This window comes from Plecotus auritus (genome assembly GCF_963455305.1).
Source record: "Plecotus auritus genome assembly, chromosome: 7".
Taxonomy (NCBI): domain Eukaryota; kingdom Metazoa; phylum Chordata; class Mammalia; order Chiroptera; family Vespertilionidae; genus Plecotus; species Plecotus auritus.
Window position 1 is genome coordinate 156755879 of NC_137774.1, and position 13328 is coordinate 156769206.

At 36.4% G+C, this 13328-nt stretch overlaps 1 protein-coding gene across 4 annotated transcripts in view; it reads left to right on the forward strand.

Moving 5' to 3' along the window:
• Nucleotides 1–13328, forward strand: part of LOC308253215 (cadherin-10) — a 173542-nt gene that overhangs the window by 67890 nt on the left and 92324 nt on the right. For all 4 annotated transcript variants that reach the window (XM_080678501.1, XM_080678503.1, XM_080678502.1 and 1 more), the window contains exon 2: nt 5676–6031. In XM_080678501.1, the coding sequence (XP_080534627.1) occupies nt 5801–6031 (231 nt within the window). In that variant the 5' untranslated portion in view covers nt 5676–5800. The remainder of the gene's footprint in view (nt 1–5675; nt 6032–13328) is intronic.

Sequence of the window (13328 nt, forward strand, 5' to 3'; positions counted from 1 at the left end):
ATGCTGAACTTGATTCCAAAGGACCATAAACCTAAATGTAGATATCACTCATTTGTGGATTCTAATGAACAAAATAACCTGACTAACAAAGTAGAACCAGAAGCATGGATACATGGAACAGACTGACAGATGGCACAGGGGAAGGGTTGTGAGAACTGGATGAAAGAAGGTGAGGAGATTAACCAAAGGACATATATGCATAGCCCACAGACATAGACAACAGTATGGTGAAGGCTAGAGTGGAGAGGGGTGGGGACAGGGTAGAGGTGGGCAAAGGAGGAGAAAATGGAGGAGATCTGTAATAGTAACAACAATAATAAAAAAAAAACTTAACATTTCTAAAAGGAAACCTATGAGAAAATTTTATTGACCTTTTAGGCCAATCTATAAAAAAAAAAAAAAACTTCATAAATCAGTTTAATCAAAATTAAAAACATTTTGCTTTTTCACATTTATTTAATCTTGCTATTGTTTGAAAAGATTTTATCAAATAATATTTATGTCAAATATATTTTAAGCATATTTTGATTATCTTAAATAAGTATTAAGTAATATATTTCACTATAGAGCCTTCAGGAACTTGATTATAAATAACTAGAGGCCAGGTGCATGAAATTCATCCTCGGGGGGGGGGGGGGTGTACCTCAGCCCAGCCTGCACCCTCTCCAATCTGGGACCCCTCGAGGGATGTCCGACTGCCCGTTTAGGCCCGATCCAGGTAGGATCACAATCCAGGACTGCTGGCTCCCAACTGCTCACCTGCCTGCCTTCCTGATCACCCCCTAACCACTGCTGCCTGCCAGCCTGATTGATGCCTAACTGCTCCCCTGCCAGCGTGTTTGCCCCTAACTGCCCTCCCCTGCAGGCCTGGTCACCCCTAACTGCCCTCCCCTGCAGGCCTGGTCCCCCCCAACTACTCTCCCCTGCAGGCCTGATTCCCCCCCAACTTCCCTTCCTTGCAGGCCTAGTCGCCCACAACTTCCCTCCTCTGCCAGCCTGGTCACCCCAAACTGCCCTCCACTGCAGGTTTGTTCGCCCCCAACTGCCCTCCCTTGCAGGCTTGGTCCCTCCAACTGCCCTCCCCTGCTGGCCATCTTGTGGCAGCCATCTTGTGTCCACATGGGGGCAGTCATCTTTGACCACATGGGGGCAGTCATCTTGTGTGTTGGAGCGATGGTCAATTTGCATATTACTCTTTTATTAGACAGGATAGAGGCCTGGTGCATGGGTAGGGGCCAGCTGGTTTTCCCTGAAGGGTGTCCCAGATCAGGGTGGGGGTTGCCTTGGGGTGTGGGGCAGCCTGGGCAAGGGGCCTGTGGTGGTTTTCAGGCCAGCCATGCCCCCCGGTGACCCAAGTGGAGGCCCTGGTATCTGGGATTTATTTATCTTCTATAATTGAAACTTTGTAGCCTTGAGTGGTGCCAAGCCTCCTGCTCGCTCCATGACCGCAGCAATTTTTGTTGGGATTTATTTATCTTCTATAATTGAAACTTTGTAGCCTTGAGCAGAGGCCAAGGCAGTCCAGGGCTGCCGAAGCTTGGCTTCCTCCATTGCCAGAGGCAACTCAAGCCTCCTGCTCTTTCCAGCTCTGTGGCTGCTGCCATTTTTATTGGGATTTATTTATCTTCTATAATTGAAACTTTGTAGCCTTAAGCGGAGGCCAAGGCAAGCCAGGGCAGGCAGAAAGCTTGGCTTCCTCCTGCTCTCTCCGAGGTCGCAACCTTCTTGTTTGGGTTAATTTGCATACTGGCTCTTGAATGGCTGGTGGGCATGGCTTGTGGGTGTAGTGGAGGTATGGTCAATTTGCATATTACTCTTTTATTAGATAGGATAGAAACAAGAACAATAATGGAGAAAAGATTCCATGCATATGTGGAGTGCCAATTATTTACTAACAACTTTTATTAATACAATTTCCAACTACTAATTCCCAAAATATTGGACTTAAGCTTCTAAAATAATAGGAAATGTTATAATTGTACTGAAAATGATCACAGGTATAATAATTTCTGGCAAATATTTTCAAATGTAAAAAAAATGAAATGAAATAAGGATGACTTTTGCTTCAACAACTTTTAAAGTTTTCAAAAGAGACGTTACCCTAAATTATACAACCTCTCCTCTAACTCTTAGGAAACAGTATAAGTTTATAGAAAATAAGATCTAACATGTCCTGAAAAAGGCATTTTAAAAGACAAACATCATTTTGGTAAATGTTCCTATTACTTAGAATCCAATCAATTTGAATTTCTGTAGCATCAGTACTTTGTGATATAAACCGTTTTATGCATCAGAAAATTTCTCTGCCCCGAGTAGGGCATTACAGGATGTGTTTTAATGCAGTTTACATCTGTCACGTTGTAATCTCCACATGCTGTGGAGAGCTCCACTGCCATTTAATGCACTCAAGAGAAATACTGCTTACCATGAATCTTATTTCTAAGCATGTTTGCATTAACCTTTAAATCTTCTTAATAATAAAACAATAAAAGTAAACAGATTGCTTACAAATCATTGTGGATCAAAGCATAAATGTCAATGCTGGAACACTGAGAACACATTGTTATATTAGAGAAGCAGAACGCAATCCTTTTGGTCCCCAAACCACTTTATATAACATATTTTATTTTATCCTGAAATGAAATTCATGCCAAACAGAAAACAAAAAAACAAACAACAAGTTGAAAATCTATACTAATAACAGAGAAATATGCAAAGTATCTGTTACAGCGTCACATCATGACCAGATCAGGAGACTGCGTCCCCACCCTCTGCTCAGGCAGCTGCAAGGCCCCGGGTAGGATAAGATACAATAGGAGGGGATGAGAAAGGAGAGGGAGAGGAAGGCAGGCCTGCATGCAGGCAGGCCAAGAGGAGAAACAGAAATACAGAAAGGGAACAAGAAAAAGACGCAGGAATGGAAAAGGGAAGGAAATGCGGGGCTGCACATGGGAGGGGGTGGCAACCGTGGGCGTGGGGGAGCAGGTGCGCCTGGCGAGGGGCAGGGCAGGAGCCTTGCCCAGATGCGGGAGGAGGGCAGTGGCCCCCCTGTGTGGGCCGTTGGTGGGGAGGCACCCAGGGTTCCAGGATGGAGTGGTGGACGGTCTGAGGTCTTCTGGGCAGAGGAGCTCCTGCTTCGCGGCAGCAGCAGCAGCGCCCAGGCTGCACGGGCCTCGGCCACCCTCGCTGGGCCGGGCTTCCCAGGCAGGTAATGGGAGCAGGACAGTGGTGGGGAGGCTGGGGATGGGGGGCAGCGAACACCTGGCTGGGGCTGAGCCCTGGGCTGGGGGTTAACGCCCCCCCCAATGGAAGCTTTAAGAAGGGAGGAAGAGAGGGAAGAACTTTATAAAGGAGTCAGGAGAGAGCAGAGTTAAAGAAGGAAAGAGGATGTGTGAGTGAACTGTAAGAGCTATAATGAAAATCCAGTATAGTTGTGTACTGGGGACAGATTTTAAAAGTAGGAGTCAGAAAAGAAAAAAGATAAATGATAGTGAAGAATTAGGCAGGTAGAGATAGATAGATATTAAAACAGTGAAAGTAAGTAGAGAAGAATGTATGGGAAAGGTAGAATGAGAGAGAAAGAGGAAGGGACGAAAAGTTTTAAAGGGGAGCCGGTAGAGCTTAAAAGGAGAATGGGAAGAAGGAAGAAATGGGGGAGGGAGCAAAGCAGGTCCGAGGGAGGAAGTGAAGAAAAAATTAAGGTGGGAAGGAAGGAAAAGGGGAGGGAGAGAAGGGGTAAAGATAAAGGAAAGAAGGAAGGTGGGGAGGGAGGGAGGGTAGGAGAAGGAAGGGAAGAAGGATGATGGAACAGAAGTAGGAAATAAGGAGGAGAGAAAAGTTTATAAATGATGAGTCAGTAGGCAAAAGTGTTACATAAAGGAGAGAGAAAAATTGTGTGACAGGGAGAAGCCAATAAGGAAGTCAAATACAATTGTGTGTGCAGGGGATAAGATTAAAAAAAAAATGTTAATAGGGGCGATCAGCATGGGAGGGCAGTTAGGGGGATCAGGCTGGCAGGGGAGGGCATTTAGGGGGATCAGGCAGGCAGGCAGAGTGGTTAGGGCAGGCAGGCAAGTGAGCGATTAGGAGCCAGAGGTCCCGGATTGGAGAGGGTGCAGGTCAGGCTGAGGGACCCCCCACTCATCCATGAATTTCATGCGCCAGGCCTCTAGTTGTAAAATAAAAAGTAATATTCAAATAACAATATAAATGAAGAATAAAATTAAATAATTATAGTTTTAAAATATGTATTTCAATTCATTAATGTTGGGACAAAACTACATAGAGGAAGTATAGTACTTGGATGTTTGAATCAACTTATAATTCATTCATTCATTCATTCATTCATTTGATCAAAGGGTTTACTGATAATGTACTAAGCATAATATTCTGTTCTAGGCACAGTGAAGACAGTATCAAAGAGCCAAATTTCCTTCCTTCCTGGGATTATAGCAGGAAGACAGTATACAAACATAATAAATAAATAAAGCACATGTAATATATTGGTATATATGACATGTTAGTGGTGGGTTAAGACAGTTCTGCAGAAAGCAAGTGTTCTACTGAAGTTGGTATCTACAGAAAAAAAGCATTCCAGCAAGAGGGAACAAGTGGAAAGGTCCTGGTTGAGGAGGGAAGCATATGATATGAATTGCAGGGTGAAGTGAAAAGAACACTGTGGCTGGAAAGGCCAAATTTTGGGTACTAGTGCAGGGGATTAGAGTAGAACATGAGGTCAGAGAAGTGACCAGAAGTCATGAAACAAAGTACAGAATTGTAGGTCCTTGTCAGATGTTGGGTTTTAACCAAAGTGAGATGAAAAGCCATTGGAGTATTTTGTGCAAAGATGTAACATGGCTGGACTGGCATTGTAACAGAAGTACCTGGGATTTTTTGTTGAGAAAATAAATGCAGGAAGGGAGGTGGAGAGCAATCAGGGGCACCATGGAGTTTGAGACCTGCAGAGTAGCAGTGAGTGTGGTTAGAAGTGGACAAATTTTCCAAACATAGCAACATGATTATATTCTTCGACAATAGTGTTCATTATGTTACAAACTGATTTGCTGTAGTGATTTTTTTTCCATTTTAGTTAACTTTAGGTGTTTCACAGACCAACCTATGGGGAGCAGAGGAGAGGTCTTAAGCCGAAGGCACTCCTACTTTGTTTTTGTTTTGTTTTTCACCTTACTTTAACATTTGAGCAGGATTAAATTAGAAGAAAGGGTGACTCTGTTTAAAAACCATTTACATACAATTGCATTGCAGAACAGTTGCATGTTTTCTATAGTTTATTTACATCACCATTTTGTTTTTAATGTTTTAATTTATGTTAAATTGCTCTGGAAATATTGACATGCAAAATTAACTACATCTCTACTCTATATAGAGATTATAATTCCTGAAAACTGTTAAAGTGCCAAAACAGAAAAAGACATAAAGCTTAATGTGTCCCATCTTTAGGATGTGTTTGAAATAAATCACTCATTATTTTATTTTCTTAAATTGTAGACATGTAGACAAGCAATGTTTCTCAAATTAATCATTCTTTTATGTAAAAAGGGAAATAAATATTTTGGTTGCTATTATCCATTAATCTTTGTCACAATAACTTTAAACCGACAGGTAACATTCATAATGTTGTCAACTGACTTTTTTGTTTGTTTGTTTATTTGAAGCTTTTGGAAACATGTACAAAACATTGATGAAATGTTGGAAACCAGCTGAAACACAGTAAAATTCAACCCAATAAAGTAAGATTGCTTTTTCTTCATCCACGCTGGGAATTTTCAAGAAGCGAACTATGACATTAGATCGATTTTTGCTACTGTTTCTACTCTGGGTATGCTTGCCACACTTCTGCTCTCCAGAGATAATGTTCAGAAGGACTCCTGTGCCTCAGCAACGAATTTTAGGTCCACGCATACCTAGAAGTGATGGCAAAATTCTGCATCGTCAAAAACGTGGTTGGATGTGGAATCAGTTTTTCTTACTGGAAGAATATACAGGATCTGATTATCAATATGTGGGAAAGGTAAGTTTCTATTGAAATTGCAAATATTTACATTCTTTCCTTATGTGTCTTATTAAAGAAAATTTGAAGGTCATCAAGAGCATCATTCTCATAAATTTGATTCTCTAAGTATTAGTAAAGCAAATTTAGTTTCTAGAATATAAATTGTAATTTAAAATACTATGGAAAGAATAAATATAACATGATAAAGGAATTCATTTCCTGGAAATCTGTCAACTACCTTATGGATTAAAGCAGTACTGAAAATTGCAATTTTAGAATTCGTAGCTAGAAATCAATGACAGTGACAAAACTGTGTCAGTATAGTCATTAAAGTGACAATGCATATAAATAATATAAAACATATGTAGCTTGCATTCCTGTTGAATTCAGTAAGGAAGAAAGGACATGTTTAAAAGTTGTTTAACATTCTACAGAATGAGAAAGCAACTGTCATTAAAAATATAACCTAAGGCCAAAAAATTTCATATTTATAAGAAAACTTATTTCAGATATGTACTGTTTATTTTTCTTAAGTCTCAAAATAGATACAATTCTATAAATGAAAATAAATAGGAAGGGGCAATACTAGTTTACTTATTGCAATATGTTGTAGACAAAGACGAATTATCATTCTGTTTAATTAAATAAGTTAGTGAGGAAAATTAGATGTGTTTGGGAATGGAATGAGAAATGTGACATACAAGTACTGTAACAATAACTGCTTTTATACACTAGATTGTATTAATTTCCAATCTTTTTTCTTGGCACTATCTAAATCTAATCAAAGTTAGATAATGTCTTCTGAAAGAATTCACTGTAATAGTTAGGGTTATTATTTTTCTGGACAGTCTATGAAAATATGTCAAAGAAAAATAAGAAGTTAAGCATACCAACAGAAGGAAAACAGATATAATCACATATTAATACATCACATGTAAACACTATAAAATTATAATAGATACATGTGTTGGTGGCTTTTGCATTAACCCAAACATTAATAGCTTCATTCAAACAATTAAAAGTGTTCTAAAAGTTTTTGTAGTAAGAAAAACTATTTTTAGAGAATGCATGTTCTTTGATTTTAAAACACTTTGATACAATTTTTTTCATGTTTCAATTATTTCAGTCTTTTTTAAAGTGTCTGGCAATATGGGGATGATGATATTAAAGGTTAAATGTCATAATGAGTATTAGGAGGAAAAAAAGAAACAGTGACCTAAGCAATATTACCAGAAATCATGTACAAGTGACTTATCACAGTCTTCATCTGATTGAATGCCCAAGATCAGAGGGCTAAGGTAAAGTTTAGGATTGCTGCAATGGCAAGTTTTAGTTTATGAAACCAACCACATGAAAATATAATAGAAACCTGAACCATATAAACTATAAATAGTTCTCTTTGATTCTTTCTGGGCATAGCAGTCATTTGCTTATTCATATCTATTTTTCTTCATCTAGTCCTTAATGAGGATTTAATAAATGTTGATAAGTTGAATTATCGTTATCTTATGTACTCTCTCATGATATTCAAGCTACTTCATATGTAGTTTTATTTATTCTCTTCTCAAAGAATATGAACACAATGAAATCAAGAACTTTCTATTGCTCTTTGTTTCTAGCTGTTATAGTAGAGCTTATTATTTAGTTGATTGAATTGACCTGATTTCTATTGAATTGAATTCCCAGAGTCATCTGATACCACTTGGCTCTTGGTAGGGAAAACTAATCTAGAATTTTAAATCACTATGTGCAATTAAAGCTGATGTATACTTCAGATTTTTCCATTTTAATATCTTCTGTACTCTGCTTTATAAAAGCAAATCAGAAAACTCTTTAATGACAACAGGACTAAGGAATTCATGAAATGTGATTGCCAGTTCTTTTCTATACAGTATATGCAAAACTACTAGATTAACAGAAATATTAGATATTGTAGCTCTGAGTTTGCTTCTAATGTACATAGTGTCATTTTTAGTTTATATTTCAAATCCCTTTTGTATTTTATGTCATGACCTTTGAAGTAGCTATTTAAAAATTTTCTTATCTATAGTGTAATATACACATATATCAACTGCTTATTAATTATTTATATAGCATTAATATCTTATACAATTAAAATTTTATTTTAGATATCAACATAAATTTATATATGCCAAAAAGGCAATATGCAATATGGATTATTTCAATAAACGTATGTTGTAATGATTATAAGTTGTGGCTAAGACATATTTTCTTTATGAAGTATAAAAAATTAAAAATTCCCCAGATATTCTTTCCAACATTACTTCTAATGAACTTATTACATTCATCCTTCTTTCAGAAGTTTTACTTCCAATTTTTACATCTATGGAATATTGATGTGATCCAATGTCTTTAGGTTAGTTTAGAAATAGGAGTAATGTGTGCCCCAATTACTGGACATAGGAAGATGGTGATAGACACCCATTGTAGTGAGAAATGTATATTGGGCTCAGAATAGGGACAGTGGAGACAATTACACTGGTAGAGTAAGAATGATACTAAAAAGCATATGCATGAAGACAGGGAAAAAATAAGGATTAGCAAAAAAATTTGCCAATCTAATCCTATAAAGAATGAATGGCATATAATTTATCAGATAAAAACCAATTTCTGCTTAAGATGTTAAAGCAAAGAAAAAATACCTAACTTCTCATTCAGGTAAAGCAGAGGGAAAGTTAGAAAAAGAATATAACTGCCAATCAGAAGATCTAGGATGTAGCCTTGTTTCTGCCATTAATATTCTGTCAGTGGTTAAATCAAGTATCTTCTCCTTGCCTTCATTTATCATCTATTAAACCAAAGTGTTTATATATATATATATATATATATATATATATATATATATATATGTTTTTAATGTGATTATGTTGAGTGTATGATTGCACCTATTTATCTGCTCATTGAATACAACTTTTGTCTGAGTCCAGTTTTGTCCTTTCCAGACAATATGTAAAGGAGAGAGAAGAGTGGAAGACAAGAACCCACTCTAGGTGTGAATGTGATGTGATCTAGATGTGAATATGGTGTGAATTGAGGCAGGATTTTTGTTTGATTTTAATTCTTGTGGCCAACTCAAATTGGAAGCTCTAGGACAGTTCAAAATGTAGATTTCTCATCTCTTACAGTCTCATGCCAACATAGCTTCCTGCAAATACGACTCTTCTGTGTAACTCATTTTACCCTGCCATGTGCGTACTAAAACTGGTGCTCTTTACTTCTGCCACCAGCCATGTCACCATTTCCTTTTTTCTAAATAAGATGGTGTTGATTTTTTTCTTTCTATGTAATACCAAGTATTTTGTCACATTGAACTCGGCCAACTTTTTTTTACATCCTCAACTCCAGATATCCTCTCTTAGTGTATGTTCCTCTGGTCTTTTAAAATTCACTGCATATAGGTAGCCTTAAGTCATCACTGTTTTTTTTTCAAAAACTGGGCTGCTGTTTTTTTGTCTTGTTTTGTTTTGTTTTTCTTGATCTCTTAAAATCCTTTGTTTTAAAAAATAGGAAGAAGGATACTTTCTCTATAGGTATGTTGTTATTTTTAAACTGAGAGTTGTCAGACAAGTTTCAAACTGGTAAGGCTCTTTTCTGGATGTCCACAGGATGGTGGACTTCATTCCTCTAGCTCTGCCGTTGGGTTTCTTAGATCATGTTAAGCTCCAAATAAATGTTGTCAGCTGGCCAAACGAGAGCTCTAGGATAGCATTGGCAATAGCCATGCAGACAACTTTTTGTTTTGTTTTCTGAACTGGCTTAGTAAAAGTCTGAGTTTTTGAAAAACATAAATTTGAGTCTACCCTTTCCTGTATTTATGATTTTTATTACTTTCTTTTTAAACTAGACATGGCAGTATTGGTATACTGTAGCCTGCTGGGCTTATAAAAGTTCATTGTTAGTTTTTTATGATGTTTTCATGCCAGTTGATGCCATGGTGATAGTTTTAAAATTGAGTATGGTGTGATAGTTACACCACAGGAATTGGCAGACGCACAAATTCAGAATCCTGCCTCTGGAGACCTAGTTGTTAATAATTTGCCAATTTACCACTGTAAATTAGCATTTCTTTTATGAATATATTGCTGAAATTGAATATAATAATTTATGGATACATAAGTATGTTTTCTGGCATATTGTTTGTAAATAATAAAATTTTGTAATCTATCCCCCTTCTATCTTAACTAGAGTTCTCATGGAATTTCTTAACTATTTTATTATTCTTATACTGACTCAAAACTGAATAATAATGCCTTCTTGACCTGAGACTTAAATTAATTTATTTTCCTGTCACAGTTTTTTTTCATTTATATTTTTCTTTGAGTCATTTTATTATGGCTGATCTCTGTGGCCTTTTAATATGAATTAATCTCTTCTTTGTTTAATTGAAGCTGTTTTGTGTTTTTTTTTTTACTTCTTACCTCCTGTCAAAAAATCTAGTTTAAAAATTTTCCCATTTTCTATACAGTCTTCAAGGTTCATCATGAATTTCACTATTAAATGCACTGAAGCATATCAATTATCAATTAATGTGTTTATCCTTTATATACAATCCATAACTGACTATTGAGACTTTGATTATGATGGATGCCACAGTAAAGTGAGAGAGGATTAGTTTTCACTCAAAACTTTGAAATTGGATATTTACTAAGTCAACACTCCATTTTCAATAATATGCAATTTCAAAAAGAAAGAATGAGTGATTTAATGGGCACTATTTCTTTTATTTATTCAGGTCAAATGTTGAATAAAGCTATCAGGAACAAATCTTTATTAAAATAGGTAATAAACCAGCAGAACTTCAAAACTAGCAAACACTAATTACTACATTGTTCATTTCACATTACAAAGAGTCTAGCCAGGTCAAAACTGCCTTTGGAAGTCAAAATGATTTTAAAGCATTCACAAAAGTACATCGTTACTCATTGGTAAAACTTAAATGCTGCCAACGCAAATCAGATTAAAAATATGAAGCCCAAAAGAATCATAAGCATATATTTTCCAGATATTGGAGACAGGTCTTTTAAGAATTTTAAATATATATTTTGTATTGATTTCAGAGAGAACGGAAAAGGGAGAGAGATAGAAACATCAATGATGAGAGATACATTGATTGGTTGCGTCCTGCATTCACCCAGGACCAGAGCCGGGGATCTAGCCTGCAACCTAGGTGCGTGCCCTTGACCTGAATCGAACCTGGGACTCTTCAGTCCGCAGGCGGAAACTCTGTCCGCTGACCCAACCCTGATAGGGCTGGAGACAGGTTTTAAATCATTAGATCTGATTAGACAGGAATTCAGAAAACATTTTACTAGTATAAATTATTTGCAGTAGTCAGATGACAAGCAAAAGTCTATATGTTAGGTGTCACAAGAAGCAATCTTTCAGAATATATATTAGGGAGTTATCATAAACACCTGTGGAAGGAAGATGTAAGAATTAGGGTCAGTGATGCAAGTCCTATGGCCTAAGCTCAACTCATGGGTTCTCTGGAGTTTAAATATTCTACCAGAATATCTAGTGGTCTAGTGGTCTAGACCCTTACACCTTTAGCTCCATCAGATTTCTGATATGGGTTTCCCTCAGAAATGCTGACCTGGAGTGAGACAGCTCCGAGAAGCTGAGGCAATCCATGGAGGGGATTTTACTACACTGGAGCAACATTCTGTCTGTCCTTCCAGGCCAAAAGGGGGCTGGCAAATCTATACACAAACCACAGATAATTATGTTAACCTGATTGTTTTCATTTCAAACAAGATTGAATAGAAAATATTTGAAATAACAAATTTGCACAAATTATTTTAGAAATTACATTAATGGTTCTGAGGGAAATCTGTTGACAATAGAAATCATTTTCATAATATCTCAGTGGGTCTCTAGAGATATGCATGCATTTATTGCATTTATTTTAGCATAGGTATAAAAGGCTTTACACATCATATATATTAAAATTAATATACTAATAAAGTTCCTAAAATTATTTTTTCATTACTGTAATTATATACAATTTAACTATTTTTCAGTGTGTACTCAATGGCATTAAGTACATGGACTTTATGGTGCAACCAGTAGCACCATCTCTAGAGCATTTTCATCCCAAACTGAAACTGTACATACAGAGCAAAAACTTCCTTTCACTCCCTCTCCCGAGCCCCTAGAAATTACTATTACATTTTCTGCCTCTAAGAATTTGCTGATTCTAGGTACTTCATATTGGTGAAAACACATAATACTTGTCCCTTTTTGGTCTGGCTTATTTAACTTAACATAATCTTTTCAAAGTTCATTCATGTTGCAGTATATATCAGGAATCCATTCCCATTTAAGGCTGAATAATACTGTATGGTACATGTATTTTGTTTATGCATTCATCTATCAATGAACGTTTGTTTTATTATTACTTTTTGGCTATTGTGAATAATGGTGCAGTGGCCATTGTTGTACAAATGTATGTTCAAGTCCTTGCTTTCAATTCTCTTCTGTGTATATCCATATATGGAATTCCTGTGTTATAATAATTCCATATTTATTCTTTTGAGGAACCACCATACTATTTTCCAGAGTGGCTGTACCATTTTACATTTCACCAGCAACACAAAAGGGTTCTGATTTCTCCACATCCTTGCCAACACTTATTTTTTTGGTTTGGTTTGGTTTTGTTGATAATAGACATCCTGATGTGATATCATTCCTAGTAAGGACAAGTGAGGTTGAGTGGTTTTTTCTTAAGTTTATTGGCTTCTTGTAGTTCATTTTTTATGAAAAGTCTATTCAAGTTCTTTGCCTATTTTTTAAAAAAAATGTTTTATTGATTTTCAAAAGAGGGAGAGAGAGATAGACACATACATGATGAGAGAGAATCATCAATTTGGCTGCCTTCTGCACACCTTCTACTGGGGATCTAGCCTGCAACCAGGGCATATGCCCTGACTGGAATCAAACTGTGACCTCTTGGTTTATAGGTCAATGCTCAACCACAGAGCTGCATTTTAAAATTGGAATGTTTGTTTTAAATTATTTCATTTTGAATTATTTTTAAATGCAAATTAAGATTACATTCTCTATGTCCAATATTCCTTTATGGAGGTAACACATTCAATACCTGAAACACATTCAATACATGACTGTTTTTCTGTATGATTTCTATTTTACGTATTTTTATTTTATAACAAGCCTAATTTTTAAAAAAGTGTTTTAAAGTTGCTTATAATAAAAACTAAAAGTAGAAATGCACAGTTAAAGGAAACATAGTACAAAACTACTCATCTGTAATTATTGAATTTATTCAAATTATCAG